This window comes from Acipenser ruthenus, chromosome 23 (genome assembly GCF_902713425.1).
Source record: "Acipenser ruthenus chromosome 23, fAciRut3.2 maternal haplotype, whole genome shotgun sequence".
NCBI classification, from domain to species: Eukaryota; Metazoa; Chordata; class Actinopteri; order Acipenseriformes; family Acipenseridae; genus Acipenser; species Acipenser ruthenus.
The window spans coordinates 27527615-27551471 of NC_081211.1; the positions used below are offsets into that span (position 1 = coordinate 27527615).

At 40.4% G+C, this 23857-nt stretch overlaps 1 protein-coding gene across 1 annotated transcript; it reads right to left on the reverse strand.

Annotated features, from left to right (window-relative positions):
• Positions 1 to 1871: 1871 nt before the first annotated feature.
• LOC117413298 (tetraspanin-17-like) lies at positions 1872 to 22997 on the reverse strand. The gene is made up of 8 exons (XM_058997098.1): positions 22486 to 22997; positions 12882 to 12932; positions 12624 to 12770; positions 11089 to 11259; positions 9918 to 10043; positions 9598 to 9645; positions 7445 to 7561; positions 1872 to 6796 (listed from the first exon to the last, which is right to left on the reverse strand). Exons 1-8 carry the CDS (start codon positions 22570 to 22572, stop codon positions 6731 to 6733), a joined length of 813 nt encoding a protein of 270 aa, XP_058853081.1. The 5' UTR covers positions 22573 to 22997; the 3' UTR covers positions 1872 to 6730.
• Positions 22998 to 23857: the final 860 nt, after the last annotated feature.

The following is a 23857-nucleotide window of genomic DNA, read 5'->3' on the forward strand; positions in this document are numbered from 1 at the left end:
TGTATTGTGATCATTTTATACTGTGCTGCAGTCCATGCTCAGAATAAAACTGGGAACACTTCCAATCTGTTGTTTTTTTTTTGGTTTTTTTTTGGTTTTATTAACACTGTTATTTACATCAGCATTAAAACCACAGTGTGCCAAAGTACTTTTATGAGATCAAAATATTCCATATTGATTGCCAGAGGGAGACTCCTCATTAATCTAAATTTCATCCTTCTCTTGCTCATCACGTTTTCAGCAGCTAGCTTTCTAATGATTATTCTTCATTAAAAAATCATTAGAACACTGCCGTTTAACCTTCCTCGTTAATCCTTCAGACTTTGACAGTTATTTGTCTTGCGGGAGCCCAATTAGAATAGTCAGTCTTTGAGCAAACCCGAGGATAAGTTAGTGACAGCTAGAAGAAGGAACCCATATAGACAGATGTTGCCTGTACTGCTGAGTTTCACTAGTCCATACACTGCTGGACCCTTCCTCTCGGGTGCGAGTCATTCATCTGAATCTCACTGCTGACTGATAGTGTCCGGTCAAGCTCTCAAGACAGAGCGTGTGGTTATGAAAGGGGTTGAATGACCGATAGTGTCCTGTCAAGCTCTCATGACAGTGTGTGGTTATGGAAGGGGTTTGAATGACTGATAGTGTCTTGTGAAGCTCTCAAGACAGAGTGTGTGGTTATGAAAGGGGTTTGAATGACTGATAGTGTCTTGTGAAGCTCACAAGACAGTGTGGTTATGAAGGGGTTTGAATGACTGTGTCTTGTGAAGCTCTCAAGACAGACTGTGTAGTTATGAAGGGGTTTGCTGCACATTTGTTTTCTAGCCTTTCTGCTAAAGTTGGATTTATATCAGGCTTACCTGCCAGTATGTTTCAATTGGGGTATGTCTGTGGTTTACTGCAGCAGATATATCAAGAGGGTCTTTGTATGAGGCTTCTAGAAAGATGGTGCCAAGGCTGTATGTTGCTGAGTTGTATTTTTAAATGGAAACATCGTGTCAGCTACTGTAGGTAGAGAAGCATACAAAACACACGTAATAGGATATTACACAGGTAAGAAATTCAGTACTGTACTAGGAAAATGCAGATAACATGGTTCCAAACAGCAGCCGTAACAGAACTAGAAACAGATGTTATCTCTCTCTCTCGCTTTTTTTTTTTTTTATAGATTACATTTAATTAAATAAATCAAATAGGCTGTCCATTTAACAGGAAGCACTGTATGGAATACTGCTAAAATAAAAACACCAGAAAGAATGTGCTGGTCAAGTTTGAAAGATGAGCAAATAGCTCCCTCTTGTGGTCAAATAAGAAATCCACATTTCTACAAACTTCCGTAGATCGCCTTACAGTCTGCTCTAGTTACAGTAACACCCAGTTCAGTTTTTTTTGTGTATGAAAAGCTAACTGAAGCAACACTTAATTGTATAAATACCAAGTAGTCATTTTATCACCCTTTTAAAAAATCTGCGCCAAAAATAGAGACACCTCGTGGTGTATGGTGGAACTGCAGGCTTATTCAAGATTATACACAGAGCAAGCACACTTAATGGATCCTTGTCCTTGGAAAGAGTTTTAGAATTGGTTGCAAGTCATGCTACAGTTAAAGATAAAGTACATTCAGAACTATAGATCAGAAGTATTGCGACACACTGTAAGGAACCAGTTGTTTGCTCTATCCCAGCATGCTACAGTAAACGGTTCCCACTCAGCAATATATAATTCTTATTAAATCATTTATGACAACCTTTGAGATGTTTCATGTGGACTATGGACTGTGGTTTTGTTCACTGATTAACCACTTATCCCTTACCCAACTAACTGACAATTAATAAGATGCAATCCTTACTTTAAGAATACAATACACCCACACATTAGTGATAAATCATTTTATTCCATATGAAAAAAAAGAAGCATATTTATAAGATACTACACAGTGTAGCAGACCATGTCCAACAATCAATGTCTTATTTTCAAAACTAGTAGTTCTAACATGTTGGTGTTTCAGGAATTAAAAGTTGTAAACCATTAAAACACATTTTATTTGTCTCCGAGAGAAGTTGAAAGAGGAAGATGGCAGTTCTTGTTTTGTTTTATTTGTATTATTATTCCAACCCATTTCTTGGAACCAAATGAATGATCTAGTAACGCTGTAATCCAGAGTTATTGTACAAAGCGTCTTTGTCCTTTCACATCACTTGACAGACTGCATTGCACATGGAAACCTGCTTCCAAACTTTGCACTATACAGAATTTGAGAACTATCAAATCCACTTCTTAATCATGGCGTCGGTAGTTTTATATAATCATTTACATACAAGCACAGTACAGCGGGTGGACAAGTACGGCAAGCCCTTTTAAAAAGTAATGCTTCATTTCTGACATCAGCAACGTTTCATTGAATTTCAGATTATCATGGACTCTGCAACTGGACTGCCTTTGTGACCAACTGAACAGGGTTGTTTGATCTTTGACACTGAGCACAAGAGTTAGAGCCCATGCCAGAGAAAGGAGCAGCATGTGTAAGGCAATCCGAACCGCATGTTAAGTGTGATCACAAACTGCACGATAACACAGAAAAAAAAGACAAAAATAAATAAATACCTAATCTGGAAAACAGAATCCCAAGCTTTTCCAGTAAGGCATGCTTAGTAACCAGCACTGCACATTTCCTTCAAAGAAACCACTGTTCATGTATTACTGTGAACAGTGGTTGTAACCAGGAGGTCCCCTGTTCAAATCCCAGCTCACTCACTGACTCACTGTGTGACCCTGAGCAAGTCACTTAACCTCCTTGTGCTCCATCTTTCAGGTGAGACGTTGTTGTAACAGACTCTGTAGCTGATGCATAGTTCACACACCCTAGTCTTTGTAAGTCACCTTGGATAAAGACACCTGCTATATAAATAAACAAAAAACAATAAATTACTACTGAATGTGTACCAAGTTACAGGAATCCTAATCGAAAACAATGTCCCATTTCATTCCACATAACATTTTAGCTTGTCTTTACTGTTGCGCTATTAAAGCAATTCAACACACTCCAATATTTTTTTTATAGAATCCTATTTTTTTTGAATGGCTGATGAGTCAGTGATATATGGTAAAGCTTTTTTTTTTTTAAAACTTGTGGCTTGTAATGTCATTTGGTCTGCCTCACTAGTTGCTATAGCATTTACCCTTTCGACATAGGAATGCTTAAATATTCAGAAACTTTCATTCAATAGCTTTGCTTTAAAAAGACACAAAACACATACTAGTGCATAGAAAGTGGTTGTATAATAAAGCTACCCCCTCCATTCATAATTCACAAGAACATTATGCTTTATTTAGTTAATGTTACTCAGTTTAATTCTAACTACTCTATTCATCTAGTACTGTAAATACAGCAAGTTTGTATTCCATCCAGGTCCTAAAAGGTGCTCTATTTGACGATGTCATAAATCCAGGGGCTAGGCAGGGTTGGAAATTGTAACAGTACTATATTGTACTGTACAAGTATCCTTCACAAATTTAACATGATCTGTAACTCACGGTTTGCTCACGTGCAAAAGTCAGATAACAAAGTAAAGAGGGACACTATTTAAAAAGAAGAGAGATATGATAATGACCCCTGAGGTTTCAATAGCTTTAACCTCTTCAGTGAATCAGACACAACTTCTTTCATAAAGTGAAATGATCAGAGAGCAAGCTTGGAGGCATACCGCATGAACACCTTGTCATGTAGGGGTCTTGGTAATGTGGTAAGACTAAGTGATTTGGTAAGACATTCCCTTCTGTAATATTGATGACAGTGCGATAATGACCCCTTTCACACTACTGCATCCATTTATCACGACTACATAAGGTTTATTACTGGGAGATGGGGAGGGTGATGTGGGTTGCAGCTCTGCATTTGAAACACACTGATGTTACCGATTCCTCCACTGTAAAGAAGTTCTTTCTTCAATATTTAAAGTAAAAAGAAACAGGAGAGGATTCTAACAGAGCAGCGCAGCATTGCAATTTGGTGGCACAGCACGAGAATAGGAAATCTTTACATATGGCAGTCGTCTTTTTTTTTTTGGCAATGCCCATCCCTAACCAATAACAGCTATCCTGCCAACCTGGGAGCCCGCTGTCAGCTGCAATGGAAGCAAGAGACCGCAAGAAAGAGTGGTGTGATCAGACTAGACGGGGACAGAAAACATGTCCAAGAAGGAAGGATGGAAGTAAACATTCCTTTGTGTGACCATCTGAACAATTGTTTTGTCAGTTTAGCTTAATTAAACTGCTTCGCCTTAATCCAAGTGTGATATAAACTATCAACACATCATTAAACGGATCAAACTGCTATGCAATTGGATTCTTTTATCCATTCTGCTCAGATACAATACCAACACAACCATTAACCCAACTTAACTGAAGGCTACCACCTAGTGGTGGGCCGGTATTGAAAGTGATTCATAACCAACGGAATTAATCCAATATTCACAAAAAAATTAAATAAAAATGGTACCACAATATACAGAAATATTGACTAGGAGAACTAGCTTAGTATTAACACAGTATTAAACTACAGTTTGTGTTTGAATACTGGGCTTGTGTTGACTTAATATTACACACATAATATAATGAAGTGTTGTACAAGACATCTCTTGAACCGAGGTAGTGTTACATAGACATGCTGAAATGACAGTGTTTGAGATGTGGGCTGGTTGGTTTATTGAGATTACAATCAACACAGAACTTTGAATATCCAGGACCACTGTAATAGGACGGGTGTGCCTAGCTCATGCACAACAGTACTGAAACCTCAAGTGAAAACCATCCTGAACTCCCTTATCTGCTTCTTTACTTGATTTATAGAGTTATACCGCATCCAGTATCAGAGAGCACTATAGTGTAACCATTCCTCCTCAAAATGTGATGGTCTCTCTGGTTTTGAGAGCCTCATCCCCACAAAGCCACCAATGGGTTGGAAACATGGGAAGGTTTTCAAGGACTGATTGGCCGTGGAGGTGGACACCTCTTATTCTCATAAGACAAAGGCATAATGCATAGAAATCAGCTTTCTTAGGTCAGGAAGAGCCAAGATGTGCAGAGCTTCACAGCCTTCCAGTTACAATAGACACTGGGGTGGCATGGCTATGGCTACTGTATGATAGAAATCAACAATAAGAGCTTGTTGATCTTATTATCTGTTTTATAATCGTTATCATGGAAGCTTGACTCGACATGATTAAGCCAGTTCAGCAGGTACAGCAATGCTGTTGAGGGGGCTTGGGTCCACAACATCCTGAAACAGGGCACTGAAAGAGTGATGATGGGACAAAAAAACACCTACACACACACACACACACACACACACACACACCACAGGATGAGCTAGTCATGATTCCACCACAGCACAGTCACACAAGATATTTAAAAGAGCAAATATCTGAATACTGTTACTAAAGTTGGTATTGATGGAGATGGAAGGGTGAAAAAGAGTCCCACTAGTCTCTACTGTATCTGTGCATCAGTTGGTTAAAGTTACCAGTTTAAGAGATTAATAATTGACTGCAGCGTCTGAACACTCGGAAGTGCTGTGCCCAGTGCCAAGCTCAAGTAGTGGCAAGAATCTAAACCAGAGATACTCCAGTGCTCGAGACACGCACAGAGCAATGTGGGACTGAGTCCCAACCACAGTCTGACATGTAGGGAATTATGGAAAGGACTTTTATTTTTTATAAATGCGCCATGCATGACAAAAGGACCAGACAGTAATAAAATCCTATTTGTGGCAGTGTCAGTACAAAAAACCTGCTCTTGCACAAATCTCAAGAGCGCTTACCTAGAAAAGAAATCTCTTTCAAATGTGCCCCTCTGAGTCAGTTCAGTTTGTGCGTTATAATTGTGAGCACCCATGTGCCAGTAACTGGGGTGGGGGTCTCTGTTGTAGTAGGCAGGGATGTGTAAAATAAGTGTCCAGGGACAACAATCACGTCAACCCCAAACTGTCTTAATAAATGACATTTAAAAACAGAAAAATCTGTGCTGGACTAGTTAAGAGAGAGGTACTGTAATAGATATCACAGATTTTATCATCATTCTTTTTTTTGCACCAAAATATTAACAACAAAAATTAATGGTCTGATCCAAACTCCTCTACAGAGGCAATCCGTTTCAGAGTGATTTCTCCCAGTATTCCAGTACGAGAGTAAAGATCACAGCTGTTAAATAATGTGGGGCAGCCTGCCGTCACAGGTGGGTTATCTCTGAAGGAAACATGAGAACCACAGAGGGCACAAAACCGCCATGAAATTAAAAACATAACACGAAAAACAGGCTAACCTATACATGTAATGTCAGCCTTTTAATTTCAGGAAGGGAGGTTGTGAAATTTGACCCAGAAGACAGGGCCGGGAGGACTCCGGATTGAATTAGGAGAGCCCCACTGGTCAGGGGAGACAATCTCTGATCCAACGTTTCGAGTGGTAAAGGCAGTCCAGTCAACTCCCAATGAGCTCCAGCTTCAAACCATTCTCGCAGGGAGCACGTGCAAAACCACGACATACTCTTCTGTAAATCAATTTAGAAAAAAAAAAAAAAGAGAAATCAAATACGTCTCGAGTCATCTAATGAAATGATCCACATGTGTCCACCTTGGCAAGGTCCCCCTGCTGCAACCCGGTCTCCATGCTCTAGTTCAGCTCGCAGCCGTCTTAGGGAGACTGGTTCTCGTCTCTGCAGTCTCCTGAACCTGGCGTCACCAGTTTGCCTTCACCGCTTTTATATCACTAACGAGGTTCTGTGCCAGACAGATTCCAAATATCTGAAAACAAACAAATAAAACAACAATTACGTGGGCGCTCAGGGGCAGACTGGTCTTCATAATCCATTCTGAAGAGCTTACTCTTGATATACTGAAAGGGCAAGCCCGAATGTTTAATATGAATGAATTACTGTAGAAAACATCTAATGTGAAGGGGGTAATCACTAGAAAATATTGAGAACAGGGAAATACACATTAGAGCAGGACACTGTTTACACCATATAGACTGCACTACAAATAAATAGTCCGTTATACCTCAGTAGGAAAATGATTAGCCAGCGTGTATTTACAGGGTGGTCTGACATTCATAAATTAGGCAGTAATTAAAAAAGTAAAACGATACTATATAAGGGTCTGCCAGGTGTTCAAATGTAAAACATAAAACTAGTGTAACTCTAAACACATGATTGAGTTTTCACAGCTTCCACAAACTACAGCTGCACTAACACACAGATGGCACTAGGTGGAAATCCAGTATTAAAATTGCTAGCTCTAACAGGGAGTCTGAACTCGGAAATCCTGCCCGGATACGGACCAGCAGGAGGAGAAGATATTTTCCATGTACATGTACTGTCCTGCATCTCTTAAAAGAAACATATTTAAAAAGCAGTTACATATACAACTATAAAGCACCTGTAATTTGCTTACCTGTAGTAGTGCAACTCCAACAAAAATACCAGCTACAACTATTAAATTATCCTGGAGCCATTTTTCAAATTGTCCTACACATCCCTTGGTGTAAATGAAGCTTTGCTGGTCCAGTTCCTAAAGAGCACAGAAGAAAAACAAACAAAGAAAGGTATTACCAGTGAGGACATTCTAGGATTCTTTGAAGGTTTGTAACCAGGCATGCTAGTGCGATAGGAGGGGCCCCCTATCCTCACACTGGAACCCTGATGCTTCTCAGAAGAATCTGGCACATTTCCAGTAAACACAACACCCAATCAAAGTTCTGCACCCTCGTTTACAGAGCACCTCTCCCCCTCTGAGACAAATAAGCAGGTCCTTACTACCCCCTCACACATGCACAACAGAGCTGTTTAGCTTATCCAAAACCAAGGGCATTATTATACATCTGGGGATTTAATTGACCTTCCAATGCTTATTTAAAGATATATAAAACAAAGAAATAACTAAAAATGTACGCCACAGTGCAGGCTTCTGGGAAAAAAAAAAAAAAAAAAAAAAAAAATGCTGTTGCCATTCTTCATTGCACTATCCAGGAAGCTGGCAGATTGTGTGCTGGGAGGGGAGGCAGACTGAATAGAGGAACACAGAGCCTAAACCCCCCTAGAGGCACAGGCTTTGTCTGCACAGACACAGACAGAAAGAGGCTTTTGTTGCCTCAGATAACCGACAAAAAAAAAAAAAAAAAAAAAAGCAGCTCTGCTATTGAAATCACAGCCTCTCAAGACCCCGGAGGGAACGAGGCTTGGTAGCAAATTACAAGAAGCCATTGCTATCGGTCTGTAATACATGCTGCAGACGGAACGAGGTCCGGAGCTGGACTTAAAACACCAGAGGGAACAGGCCAGACTGGAGCGGTCAAAAATACACATGTGCACAAGGGAACGGGCATCACCAATCACTCAAACCAACACAAAGCACACATGTGCATATGCTCTTTCATTCACTGTGCCTGTTTGACATTCATTTAGGGGACATAAACTAGAAGCAGCTTGAAAACAGGGCAGTAAAAGACATTTTTTTAACCATCCACAACTTTGAGAGTTTTGCTGTCAAGCTCCACTTGTCAAGCTCCAGTACTGAAGGTTGTGCAATAAGTTCTCTTCTCGTTTTGGAGGCCTTACATTAAAAAGGAAAGCTTAACTCTGCATTCAAATAGACACTTCTGGTCAAACAGCATATCTTTTCAGTGTATATTGACAACAGACTATTCATTCGGACACTAAGCTTGTTCAAGTGTGCGATGGGTATACATGTGGCCCAATTTGACAAGCCGGAATGGTGGACTGTGGGTAATCCAGATACAAGGTGTGGCTTTAAAGGGTTCAAAGCATGCACACACAAGAAACAAGCCCTCATCTCATCTGCTAGGACACTTTTACCAAGGCTGGAAAGCAAAGTTCATTACAAAAAGCAACCGCCACGTAATTATGCATGGCTGAGGCATGTGCAATTACCTAGCTGCACACCGCAATGTTTACTGCATAAGTGACTGCTGTAAAGAGGCTCAAGCTGACAGCTGAAATCGATGCACTCTTCAGAAGTGATTCAGTCATTTTCTTTTACTGCTGTTATAAATGGAATCTGCCCAATTGCTTGGCCAAGTATAAATTGTTTTTATGACACTTTTATAAAATGGCTGTCTAGAATGCCGCTCTACCCCATATTCTCTGTACAAATCCTTGGGGGGGGGGGGGGGGGGGGAATTCTATATAAATATTTATAAATCAAACTAAGATTTTTCTAGTGCTTCATCAGTGTTAAGTACACATTGCGATGTCTAGGTACTGTAATTCATTCAGAACTGCAGACACAGACACATGTTGCAGCTCATATGTCTATCATAGGCATGGTGTAAATGCTTGTCCACTTGCTTTCGTTTCTTCTAGTTTCATGGTGCCTTTATTGAGCAACTGAAAGCAGCATTGGGTATTACTGCTGACACTAACCACTGAACATCATGCAAGCCAGAGGCACATCAAGGCCGATGAGGAGACGGAAGCTGTATCTCCACCTCTGTTGCCCACCGACACGCGTGTATCGCCTTGGGGAGGAGCACGCTTTCATCAACCATTTCCTTTCAATTCACTGCAAGGTTCAAAAGTAATACTCACCATTTTGAGCCTCACGTCATAGCCACATTGTGTATTAAGTACATCCTCCTAGACAGAGAAAGAAAAAAAAATTGTACAGGAACTACTGGCTCTTTGTTCCGCCATGCTACAAGAAAAAGGCATGACTTATTTTGGTTAGTAAGGTCAAAAACTCAAACTGACCCCCACTTTCTTCAACTTTGCCAGGTTCATATGTTCCTTTTGCACCTAAATGATATTTAATTTTCAACAATGCCTTAATGACAATCTGGACAGGCTGGGCAGCCCCTTCTTCAGTTGCACTTGCTTTCTGAAGGTCCTGCGGAGATCGGTGTTCTTACCGCAGGGTCCTTGACGCAGCAGGAGAAGGGGACTCCGCATCGCTCTCGACTCGGGTTCATGTCCGTGCAGTTAAAGTAGATATTCAGGTTCCAGTCATTCGGACCATGTGCTCCACAGCATGACCACTGCAAAATGACACGGGTGGTGGGGGGGGGAACGGGGAACATAGCAATGCAGGAATGTTTTACCAAGACCTTCAAAAATCAAAAACACTGTAGCTCCTCATTAAGACAGCTGGTTAGTTGAACTCTATATGTCCTACAGCTAAAAAGATCTTATTATCCATTTAACCTCCGGTTTTGTCATATTGGGAGCGCCGGGACTTCACTTTTCTGGAAGACACACTGGAACCCAGTCCATACAGACAATACGACTGCAATCGAATCCCTTCCAAACACCTCCCTTCCCAGGGAGACTTCATGTCCTGTGTTACACAGGGAGTTTATTTTTCCTAGTTTTTCTATAATCCTTGATCAGCTGGGGCAGCTCCCATATCAATGGTATTGCAGCAACAAGTGACTAAACCAACACAGCCATGCAGATCACTTTAAGTAAACTTTAAACAGGACCCTTCACTTATCAGTGTTTTATCAACTCTGACCAGAAATGGACCAGCACTGAACTGCCCTCTAACTCAGCTCTTGGTTTATCCAAGACCACAATCCCATAACTATTGGTTTAAAAACAAACAGCTACACAGAGACAGAGCCGTAGGGCCTTATACACTACGGCAACAGAGAAAACACATTGTGACTTTACCCTCTGCATTGCTTTCCAGTGAGCACACACACACAGACACACCCACACACATTTCAAATGTATGTATTTAAACACTTAGTCATAAAAACAGCAATAAAAGCATACACAAATTAAATAATTACAATGTACATGATCCTGGTCATAGTCATAGTCACACAGCCATCACATCTATGGGGCTCACTATTAACAGATCACAATGCCATTAACATTTAATGGTTGAAGTTCAGGACTGGGAGACAGGAGAATATTCCCAGCACTGTTTGCATCCATTCTACTTTATTTCTCAGTCCTATTTTCACAAAATGAAAATAGTAGGTGTTTCTCTTTGGAAACAAATATAATATTACAAAGTGTGACTGCCGTCATTTTGTAATTATTATTTTTTTATTTTTTTTAAAGACATTTACTCACATATTCTTGGGCGAAGTCTATAAGGTTCTGCAGATCGATGTCGTCCCGATACGCCTTGACATTGTTATTGATGAAGAAATTGAGCTGATCTTTGATCCAGTCTTTGAACACAAAGGCCAAGATCCCTGCCGTGAGCTCTAGGAAAAAGATCAGCCCTAAAAACACAGAGAACTGGACAGAACGAGAGAGAAAGAAACGGGTTAAGATCCCCCACAAGCGGTTTCTTCAAGCAAGTGCCACGCAAAGCACACACATTAAAGGGTTTTAATGCATCTCAGCCAACCAGGTTCGTGAAAAGGTAGCATGTGGAAGAACATGTTGTAAGAAATGCCTACGCAAAGTTGAATAAAATGTGGGAGGTCACAAAGCAACCTTAACGAATCAATCCAATCTATTCACTGACCCAGACCTTATTCTACAGACTGTCCACTCCAGAATGCATGACACCTGGAGGAACAGTTCCACGCTGCACACACAGAGGCTATTCCTCCTCCTCTCTCCGATTGGATCTGGATTGGTAATGTGTTGACTGCAAGCACTCCAGGCAATCAGGGTCTCTGTGTTGCTGGTGATCAATCACTTTCTGCTCAGCAGTCAGGGGTAGATTGCTTTGACTCGCTGGCAACCCAGAACCATCCAGCAGAAACATCTGAAAATGTATTAGCGGTTTCTACTGCGTTATGTAGCTGTAAATTACAACAGCATGTGTCTGTGCTTAATAGTTTTAATTTCACTATGTGGCTAATGACAGTGAAACTTAAGGTACATTTAAAATGTGCCCACTGGTTCTGATAACAAATTATGTACCGATCTACTTAAATAAATAAAATCAGAGGGGCCGCAGATTCAAATCAAGTGATTAATATATTATACATGCTGTAGCAAGCTAGCACTTTGTAAACTGGATCAATACAGCTCTGGATAGCCTTGGTATTATCAGCCTGAACATTTAAGCTTGTTTAAATTGTATTTTGTGATTAGATTTATTCGTATTGCTCGCGTCTGAATCCAGACCTCAGCGTTTTGTATCTCGACTCGGTAACAGAATGCAGACACTTTGATCGTCTCTGAATCAGCCTCTTCAAATGTGTTTCAAATTAGATTTGCAAGTAATGGAATGGAAAAGATTCATATTGTATAAGTTTATGCAAAGCACTTTGAGGAATGAATAATGAATTGAACTGACATGGCACAGACAGGATACACAGTACAGTGTGCTTATAGGAGTAGAGAGACTGTGTGGTGCTGTGGTGCAATGGCACCAGGCAGTTACATACTGCACAGCATTAGAATCATTATTCCAAACGTGGACCCCTACAGTATGCATGTACAGCTGTGTGTCTGCCACACGCTACTTGGCTGACACAATAAATGCATTGACTTTATCATTAACCCCTACCCACCTATAGACCTTTTGTATTAGATCTGGGTTCAATTTGATAAACTGTTGATTTCATGTACACATTATGTACAGAATATGGAGCTTTGTGTGTGTGCCAGTTTACTGCAAATCCTTTGAATGTTGATAAACTCACAAATTTGAGGAGGTGTGTGTTTTCTCGGAGCGCTCCGATACAGCCAGCGAAGCCTAGGATGAACATCACAGCCCCGACCACCATAAACAACCAGACGGGATCGAAGCCGCCCAGGTCCGTGATCGAAGAGATGTTCGACAGCACTCCCTGCAACAGCAAGCCGTTTAAATAGTTACACGGTATGCTTCAGCAACCTTGCCTAAACCTGGTTATCACTCCATCAAGAAAACACGCTCAGCATTTCAAACGCTTCCTTACCTTTTCAGCCCAGGCCCAGAGACCGATAGCCAAGAACGAAGCACCCAGCAACTGAAAAACAGGGAATACGAGGAAAATGAGACTGCTGAACGCAATGCAAGCCAGATTCCATTGCTTTTAGAGGAGAAAGCAGGTTCAATGCACGAGAGCAAATAAACAATGGCCGTTAGTGTAGATTTCAAAGCAGACAACACAAAAAATACTCTATGCTCAGTAATAACTATACAACACGGCTAGGATTTACCAAAGACACCAATTTGCACCCTCCATTTCTTTTTTGTGCGAAAGAAAAAAATATATATATACCTTAATGTTATAATGCTACAAGAAAGTCAAGGTGTTTGTTACCATTTTTGTAACTAATGGTTTTAATTGCCTTTCACAAATCAGTGGGTTTTGGTGTGTTAAAGACGTGGGTAGAATGAGGACACAGATGTATTTTTGTGCACAGACTTAATTCTTCTTTAGAAACCTGTGGAAACTGCCCGTAATGTGTTGTGATGGCTGCTCTGTGCAAAGTGTACTGTACTTTCTTTGGCACAGATTTGCTGTTTTACAACTGTACAGTGCATTTACAGGAATGCAGTGTATACAGTATCCCAAGTTGAAGTGAGTGAAAATTTTTGATGATAATAATAATAATACTAAAAAAAAACCCATTTAATGGCAAGTTTATACCAGCCATTTCAGTTAAGGCAGTGAACTGACTTTTACAAACATTGTGGTTTTAGGTATTTAACTCAATGGCGTATATTAGTCTGAAAGCCAGATGATCATAATGGGCTTGAATCAGCGTGCTTGTTACTGCAAAGGGTGCTGTTAGCTTTGTGAGTACTGCATGTGGTTTAGGACACTGTATTTAAGTTAAAGAGCCAAAATACTTCTAATGGAAAGTCTTCTCAAGTTGAAAGAAGCTGCCACTACTATGCTCCAAATCAGGATATATTGTGGTACACTACTGTGATCTAGTGTTCAGAGTGGAGAATTGGGAGCGGTAAACTCCCTGCAAACACCTCCTAGTAAAATCAGCATCCCTGCCTGTTTCACAGTTCAGTGCCTTACCCCCAGACACCTGCAATAATGAAACCATGCATTCCCACATGATACGCAGTCAGTTCTGAATAAACAGTTCCCTTTTCGACTCACTGGAACGACAGCCTGGTAACCACCTTAAATCTATCTACCCATCTTCAAACTGATGTCCCCGTGTACTGTAATGCACAGACGGAAATCTTTTATCCTGAAAGCATAAACACCACAATAGAAAAACTGTTATCACAGCAAACACTTTTAAAGCCATTAACACTGACAACTGAGCCTCTGCTTGCTTCAGCACTGCTCCGAAAGCCTCAAGGCCCACTGATTCAATGTAATACTGAAACCTGGACGGTGGAATCACCCTGAGTGCAAAGCTAGTTTGCATGTCACATGCCCATTGATTTTTCTTTTTTTTTTGTTGATACATTTCAAAAGTATTGCACAACCTCCATTGATTTCATAGGATGGCACAGGTATAGACCAAGCTACCCTTGTGTGTCCAGACTTGAGTAATGGCTGGGTGCTACTACAGTATACAGCATGCACAGTATTACGTTGTGCCTGGCTGAATAGTAAACAGTTCGAGCATGGCGTTTATGTGCACATCATGTATAAATGCACAAAATACATTTCGTTTCTTATTTAAATTAGAAACAGCAGGAGTCCTCTTAACTCCCACGCACAGATTTCTTGTCTAAGACACACAGAGCAGATTTCAGCTGGAATCAAGGAGAACGCCTCTGGTCTCCTGCCAGCCTTGTCCCACTCGTGTCAGATATCTGACTGCAGAAACAAGGACTGTATTTGTCACAATGCTCTGGAATGTGTACACCAGCCTACATTCTACCTTCTAGAGGGTGCCAATACACAGCTAAATAGCATTCATACTTCCTGCACTGAAAGGCTTCTTTGGTTCTACAGCGCAAATATTTCCACTGTGATCAGAAAAAAAAATACTATGCAGCAAAATACTGGCAGAGAAGTTGAAAAGAAATGAATCACAAAATATTGCACCCAGCTACACAAACATTACAAAAAAAATCACTTTCCTTCAAGTTTTTTGCCCAAGAAAAATATATATTTCCTACAGTATACAATACACTCCTAGTCTCCTCCAGTATATGTTTTGGATTGCAAATGGCTATAATCTAGGAAACTCGCTTATACAAAAATTGTTAACCTGTACAGGAACTCTCTCATGCTCACACCTTTGCGTTTACTGTATAATTAAACTGTTGTGGTGGTGCCTCTACTCTGCCTTGCTGAACATTATTATAAATATTATAATAAATTACGAACTTTCTGTGCGATTATGAGGCCCCTGTGGACCTACATAGAGCCTGAATGTGGATATAAAGTGTGTTCCGGCTTTGAGAAACATGGCCTGGATGTTGCTGTGTGGGTAACTGATCACTTGTACCAGTGCTGTCCTTGGAGTGGACTGTACAGCAATGCCATTGAAAGTTATTATGTTAATGATGCAATAGCATTTAAAAACCCAATTTAACAACATCGCAGGCAATGAAGAAAACTGCTGTGTGTCTAATTGGCAGGGAGCCCTGTGGCTTCCTGAGCAGGGCAGCCGTGCAATGCTGGGTTTATTATTCATTTTAATAATGGCACTGCTGAGAATGTACACAACAAATAACTGAATCATACACTGAAAGCAGCACACCACCCTCAGGGTCACAGGTTAAAGGTCGCAGGTCTGTTGTATACCTGGATGTTAACTCCGGTCCACTCCCAGCACAGAGCACATAACTGGCACAGCAGTACAGTATGGAATCAACAGGCCGACAGAGGAAGAACGGCTTGACCCATCACATTCATGACGATGGTTAAACGTTAAGGCCAAATTTGAATCGTTTGACACTTGGCTAACATTTAGCCTAAATGGTTAAACTCTAAACTATTTCCACCCGACTGCATACACAGTACAGTAAATGCGTGAAACATTCAAACTACATTGAAACATTTTTCACGGGATGGGATGTGACAGGAAAATCTACGAGACAGGACGGGACGGAGCTCAAGTTTCACTCCCATGTCACTCTCTAGCCTGAAACCCGAAAGTCTATTTGGCTTCAGCACAACCCTGCAGGTTCACAGAGTTTGCTAATCCATTGAAGACCTGCGTTAGCAACCAGCAGTAACCCAGGAGATGCACAAAGCTGCATTCTCATTCTGATGAAGACATTCACACAGACTGAATCCCATCACCTACAGATTGTTGCTATGGCGACCCTCCCTCCACCCCCTCATCTCGTCACACTGCATGGCAATTAGAAGCTGATTCACAGCCTGCTGTGTCCGGCTGTTCCTCCTATAGAGGGTCTGAGATAAGAACGCAAGAGATGTGCAAAATAACTGTGATAATGATAAACATACCAGGAGGGTGGTGTAGCTCAGATAAACTTTACAGCGCTCTGTAAAGCAAGCGGTAACGCACTTTTAAGTCTTAAGTGATTTATTTGGACTAAACTAATGTAACATAGTAAAAATGCCTGTGCAATAACATTACGCTTCAAGAATTCTGCTGTGCATTCTTCAACAGTAAAGACACTGTACAGAAAAGGCACCATCTGTTTTGTTCGGCTACCAAAAGGGTTGACATAATGAAAGAGGAAATTTAAAAGGGAAACATAAAAAAAGGACATAAATGGCCTTGAGCAACAGCCAAAAAAGCCTAAGCTTTCAAGATTACTGATATCCCTTGGCAAAGCAACAAACATTAAAACTAAGTTATACTAAAAACGATTTACTTTAACATCATAGTTAAAACAGACAGCTACAATTTTACAAGATTACATTTTGTTTTATAGAAGAGGTAATAAATCTCAATACCATTAGTCCCAGTCGTTATCTTGACGTCTGGTACAATCTATTAACTGCTGCAGTGGCCAATTATCTCGCGCTAACAATGGCCACTACATTTTTTTTTTTTTTTTTGCTTAGTTATTGATTTTCGGACACACTAATCGTAGTCTTAAATATAGAAAATATACAGTTATTTCGATTCCTAATGGTTTGTTACTGTCCCTTGGTCACGGTTGATGGGATGAGGTACAGACAGGTCAGAGGGAGAACAGCATATTATATTATATTATACAGTACTACACTGTAGCTCAGCACTGAGACAACAGATGAATTGTATAGTTTGCAATTCAAATAATTCTCCATAGTGTATGAGACTGTATAGCATGTGATCACACACTTGAGCAACAGGGGTCAGAGAGCGATGGATCTAATTTAGCATAGCTCAGACTACCTTCCAATCTAATCAGATTAAAACAGACACAGCAGCAAAAGCAGCAATCAGCATCACTGCAAGTCTGAGGAGGCCAGGCTGTCTCTGAAGAGGCCAGACTTCCACTCGGCTTGCTGACCAGCCATGCAGATAAATTAACACTTGCATCAGAACTTGCAGAGTCAGCACTGACTGGGCTCTGTTGCTTTTCAACACAAGTGATCCTTTTGAAAAAGCCCTGCCTTGTGAAGCTATCCCTCTCTCAGGTGTGGGATAAAAAGTTAGAAAATAGACACACTAAACCGCTGTCCCGTACACTGATCTGTATATGCATGGGCACCACTAGAGCAAAGAATGCAGCTCAGTCCGTCGCTGCACACGGCGCCAAACCCTTGCATGCAGCAGCATGAAAAACACATCGTTTACGGTATACACCTGAAGGCGATTACTCTGCGTGGGAATTAACCCAAATCTGCCTGTACTGGTTTACCTACCGTCAGGTGAGATTTCATGATTTGATAATGGGATTAGTATAAAAGGAGGCGCTCCCAAAAATTAAATCTCTGAATACCACACCAAACTTATATTTGAACTTGCAGATAATGCCCTTACTTCTACAAGGGAACACAGAAGAATTCAAAGCAAGCAGGTACCAAGTGGTGTTTCGGTAATGCATACAGTAATCTGTGTATATTATCAGTTATACATTTCTACAGGTAGCACAGGTAACTTTTTTTTGGCTCTACTGTGCAACCAGCCACTGTGATAACCTTTAGGAAAGCCTATTATCTTAATGTCCAAGTGTTACCAACACAACATAGGGAAGCAAAATGAATGAATGCATTATCTACATTTAGCCTCGTTGCTTGTAGATTCCCATCTGTCTTTTGTAAATGACAACACCCCCCCCCCCCCAGCTATTTGAAATGTCATTCCTCAAAGCGGAAGGTATTACTGTAAGAAAACCACTAAATAATGAGAAGGGTTTCAAAAGGATTTGAAATGTGTGTACCTTCCTTTCACTATACGGAAGCTCCTGGATAGCACAATACACAAACAGACAATAGAATAGAAAATAGAAAATCACAAAAAAAAAGATCAACTACAAACAATCCTAAACAAATGGGTCTCTATGATCCAGCAAGCACTGCGAAAGCCATTCTAAAACCTGGAACGGATTGAAATGCTGCTGTATTCAGTGGGGATGTCATTTCCATCACTGCACAGTGCAGCACAGTGTAGGGGAGCAAGACCATCTTGAGTCTATAACAATGAATGCAATGTGATTTCGCTGAAGACCTTATTTCATTATTTTTTATTTTTTTACCATGGAAGTATTGCAGATTTTAGGGCTAGTGGATACAGGTTTGATAGCCCAGGCTTGATGTACTGTTCTGTTGCCTTTAGTAGGCTCTATCCTTATAAAACCATGGCAAATCCTGATAAATGCAGTCATTGGACAGGACCATGGGAATACTGCAGAATTATCCTGCACATTTACTATGGTAAACTTTTACAAGGGTGGACACAGACATGCAAAACTTTTAAACTAACACTGTGATGAAAACTGGGTGCAATGCACATGAAATAGTGTCAGAAATGTGTTAGTCAGTTGGGGTCTTACAGTATTTATAGTACTAAGATGCCTATTACGTACACATTGCTCTTCATTCAAAATCCATTTAGAGGGAGATGAATATACACTTAATGCCGGACTGTGTTCTTTCCTTTGCTCGCTGCTTGAATTGGCTTGGATTCAGCAAGGTTGTTGTAGATGTTCTACAGAAAACTAAATTCCAGATATCAATGTGGTCTGACAGGTGTGCATCACTGGATGCAAGCAAGTCAATGCTTGATGAAGGAAATGAATGCTCACTCGTAAAAAAATAAATAAATAAATAAATAAATAAATAAATAATAATAATAATAATAATAATTTCCTGCTCTGATCTTTGCATTTTTCTCCCACCACAGCAGACAGCAATACCCTTACATGCACACACATCCCAAACAGAACGATACTTAGATAATGGCTTCACTATTGCACCAACACTAAAACATGACTGCAATTACAATGCAAATTGAAACACATTTTTTATATAAATATATATATTATATATATATATATATAGGAGCATGTGTGTACTGTATCTGTATGTGCATGCAAAGGGAGGGGTGCATCACTGTACCGAATGCTTGCAGATGTGTGTAAGCTACTTTAGAGATTATGCAAGTGGACTGGTAACCCATTTATACGGAGAGTTCTCCCAGTCTGAACTACAGTAAGATCCTTAAACGAGTCCGGACCTCCAGAAGTAGGAAGGCAGTTGTCTGTGTTGATCTCCGATCCAGGTACAGGGGTTTGACCTTCAATTGCGTGCCGAGCGATTCTCTCTAGCGCCACTCCTAGGTTTCACACAAAACAATGGCTTTTGCTGGTTTACGCACTCACAGGAACACAACAGTTTCCTACAGGAAGTTACTCGGTTTAGTTTAGCGTTCGCACCTTTTTCCTTCTGACACGGAAGGTCACAGTATTCCAATATTGCCTGGAGTGGAGTTGAAAAAGGTGACACCGTGGGTAATTAGCCTGTATGTACAGGCTTCTCTATTTTTCCCTGGGTGAATTAATTTATTTATCCGATGACTGTATATGAGCTATTCATACTGTAAAAGGATGTTCAGTCAAATGCCAGAGCAACACCTGGTACCAGTTGTACACTACTTCGGTTTTACTACAGCAGTCTGTAATTGGTAAACCAAAGCAAAGCATCTGTCTGTTTTCTCTTCCCTCGTCCCTCTTTCTGTTGCTTCTCAGTTCCCAAGGAGAGGGGGAGGCTCTGTGTTCAAGTGAGGATGAAGAGAACGCTTCTCAAGTCCAGCCCTAGCTCAATACAAGCACTTACCTCTTAATGAATGGGACAGAGAGCGCAGAGCCCCCCCTCCCTTGCACACAATGGGACAGAGAGCACAGTGGCCCCCCTTGCACATATGAGTTATGTCTTTCCTTCCCAAATCATTCCTCTGAATGACTCCATTCCATTCCAGACTCAGAACACAAGAAAAATAAAATGCTTTACAAAGAAGGTGAGAAGTACGACTCCAATCAATCTTCCCCCAGGGCTGCTCATTATAAAGGATTAATCCCGGGTCTCTCCAGCTGCTCTGCTGCCCAGACACTGAGGTGCATTCTAAGTGCAGGCTACAGTAGCATGGCATGACTCTTCATTAAAACATGCCCTGGAGATTGAAGGTCACCCAATGCATGCATTTACAGTATAAAGCAAACTTAAACCGGTGTCATTAAACACAAGTGGCAACAGTTTCTTTGAGGAACCATGTTCTCAAACCACTATACAAATATTAAACAGGACCCAAGTTGTTTTTTGTTTATTTAATCCAGTTAGCCAATTTAGATAAGCAATGCGTGTTGGTTTTCCCTCCTCCCAAATATGAGTTGTTCTCTTTAATAATAATAAGTAAAAAAATTCTGGGGTTTGGCTTACAGCAAATCTATTGGTTATGTCCTGAAGTTGTTGTTTAATTCTAACGTCTCCTGGGTGTGCACACCTGAGGGAGCAGCACCATGCTGAAGAGCTCCAGCAGTACTAAAGGACGAGTCGATCCACACTGGGGAGGGCAGCTTGCACAAATGGTATTCAATGGCTGGGGAATACATTTGGGCATTCAGTTGTGTACACAAGATACCACTACAGCATGTTTTAGAAGAAACTTTCCAGTGCTCTGCAATTGGCTTACTCACACTATTAGTGGTATGTTGACGATCTGGACCGACTACTCCCTTTTTAAGTTGTCCATGTTTCATTCCAAGTAATTTGCCTAAATGTCAGTCACAATGCACAGCTGTTAGAGTCCATGTAATTTCCTGTATCTTCAGCCTAGACTTTAAGAATACGCCATTTAAAAACTTAAACACACCTGATATTTGAAATGTTTCTAATCATTCATATATCATTTATATAAATGACTGCACCATTAAACCAATATATACAAGATGTACAGCAATTAAAATGTATGGAAAAGAAAAAAGACTGACTTGCACATTTCTGACAGTTTGGATTAACACGTACATCTTGTTATAAAACCTAGGCTATTCAGTGGCAATAATGACCTTTTTATTATTTATTAGATACAGCAGAATTGCTAAATGATTGTACAGAGTGTTCTTCAGCATTCCATCACATTAAAAGCAGTCAAGTACAGGGTGGTGTGTTTACTCAAGTCAGTGTCAGCAGGTTTTGTTGAAATGCTGTACAGTAGAGTGAAGGCTGCAATGTTGCAAACTTGTCAATATTACTTAACCAAACAGCTTTGAAATTACACTGGGATCCTAGAGGGTAGATTTAGTTCATTCAGATGGCATAAAAAATAGAGTTAAACAAAAATAAAACTACTTGCTGCTAAACACTCACCCACTGATTTACTCTGAATAAATACTGTATCCAGCTCTGAATTCATTCTAAATTAAAAAGACAATCAACAATGTATTTTTAAAATAGCCGAACGGTAACTCCAGCTGGATTAGTAGCCCCCAATTTGGCAGGACAGACATAGGAAACCTTAATTCACAGGAACTTCAAACCTGAAATGTATGCTGATGTATACAACTCGTGTTCATACAGATACACACACTATACAAAACAGTGGGGTTGTTTGCAAAATATAAAACAGCCAAAGCTAGAGTTCTTCAAAATAAAAGTCAATGCATTTAACAGTCTTAAAATGTTTAAAAACACCACTAAAGGAAGCCAGACAACTATACAACTTCATAGGGTACACCAGTAGTACAGAGGAAATAATATTGTTACACTCAGGCCAGACTAGAGTGCAAGGTACAGAATTATTGTTTTAGTGTCTAACTATAAACAGAGACATCAATCGGACTATTCTTTACAAGTGTTTTGTATTCTTGAAAAAAAAGGCTTCTGTTCGTCAGTCTTGTGAGTTAAGCATAGATCGACAGCTGAGCTTTCTATTATGAAAAACAAGGCAACATTAATGATTTTCAACCTTGAAATATAATTATGCAACTGCTGTAAAACGCGAAAGCAGTTAGTACTCTCATATTGAGAACTAATAATAATAAATAATCTTCGATTTAGCTTTTTCTCATGTCAATATTCTTCCAAGATTGAGAAAGGCGATTTGTAAGGGTTTTTCATAAAAACAAACTCTCGCCCACCTCCCCCATCTCCCTCTCACACACAGATAATGTCAGGATCACAACGTGTAGATTACATAATGTTTTATACTGCCTCAATGACACCGTAATGCTTCTCTAGCAACACATCTACTTACCCAAAAAATAATGTTGAAGCCAAAAAGGAAATATTTCACACAGCAGCTCACTTCGGGTCCTTTGTAATGGTGGTGTTTCCCGGACATTCTTCTTATGATATTATTACGTGAAAATAAACACAAAAATACATAAAAATAAAAAAAAAGCACAGAATAATTCCAAACGATTGTACAATTCACAAAACTAAAATAAAATAAAAAACGCAGAGCGGTGGCGCCTTGGCGTTAGGAATATGGATGTATGTAAAACATCGAGCTGTGGGAATCCTCGGCAGGGATGAATTAGTGTAAAACAGGAGACATTAACCGACGACCAGGGCGCATTTGGAGTACAATTACACAGCAGTAATCCCAGAGGTACGAAAAGGGTTGCATTTGATTTGTGTTGTTTTTTGTTTCAGGATCGCCTGCGAATTACCTCCATTTCTGCAACAATGCACCTCTGACTTGTTCCCACATACACCCCTGCTGTGTTAAATGCAAGATAAAACGCAGGGATCGTCACAAAGCCCGTTTCGAAGCCACCTTTGTTTTTAACAGGGACCCCTAGTGGAACCTGCGCGAAGCACAGCACAAAATACACTGAAGCGCAGTGATTATTGATGACGATCATGACCGCAACTAACAATCAAAGCCGAAATAAAAGTAACTGAAATATCATGGAACACACACAAGCGGGAAGCTGCAGCTAAATCTGGTTTTGACACTATTCTGTTAACATGAACGAAATAAATTGTTATAGCGTTTGGAATTATTTTTAATGTGTCTAGGTGTTAAATTTACGTTTGCAATAGATGGATACCTACAAGGGTCAAACTTGGCCAACCCACCCATTGATGTGTATGTGTTCTCTGTGGTGCAACAATGCAATATCTGAGATACATATTAGTTTGGTGAAAATGATGTTTGGTTATCCATGTAATTGCGGTTTCCCTGTCTGATTTGTTGCCCAGCAGTTTTGCCAAACAGATTGTATAATTTAATGTCTTCACTTTTGGGGCTTACACGTTTTAACACAGTGTCATCCATGCTCAAGCATGAACGGGTGCAGGCAGTTTTTAAATTATTCGTACACAGTAAGTGCTGCATCTAAAGCTGTGTATTGCTTGCACAGTGCCATCTTGTGGCAAAAAGGGAGCTAAGAAAACATTGCATTATATTGCTTTTTCTTACCCTGCAGGAGTTCTTTAATCCCAGTTCGAGAGAGAGAGAGAGAGAGAGAGAGAGAGAGAGAGAGAGAGAGAGAGAGAGAGAGAGAGAGAGAGAGAGAGAGAGAGAGAGAGAGAGAGAGAGAGAGAGAGAGAGAGAGAGAGAGAGAGAGAGAGAGAGAGAGAGATTGTTTTTCTTTCAAATTGAACATGACAAGTCAAAT

Excerpts from the sequence above, each read along its gene's own strand:
- LOC117413298 (XM_058997098.1), bottom strand. The coding sequence starts at position 22,572 with ATGTCCGGGAAACACCACCATTACAAAGGACCCGAAGTGAGCTGCTGT. Across the intron at positions 12,933-22,485 it reads GCTTCAACATTATTTTTTGG|TTGCTGGGTGCTTCGTTCTT; the intron begins GTAAGTAGATGT and ends CCTGTTTTTCAG. Across the intron at positions 10,044-11,088 it reads TAGACTTCGCCCAAGAATAT|TGGTCATGCTGTGGAGCACA; the intron begins GTGAGTAAATGT and ends GTCATTTTGCAG.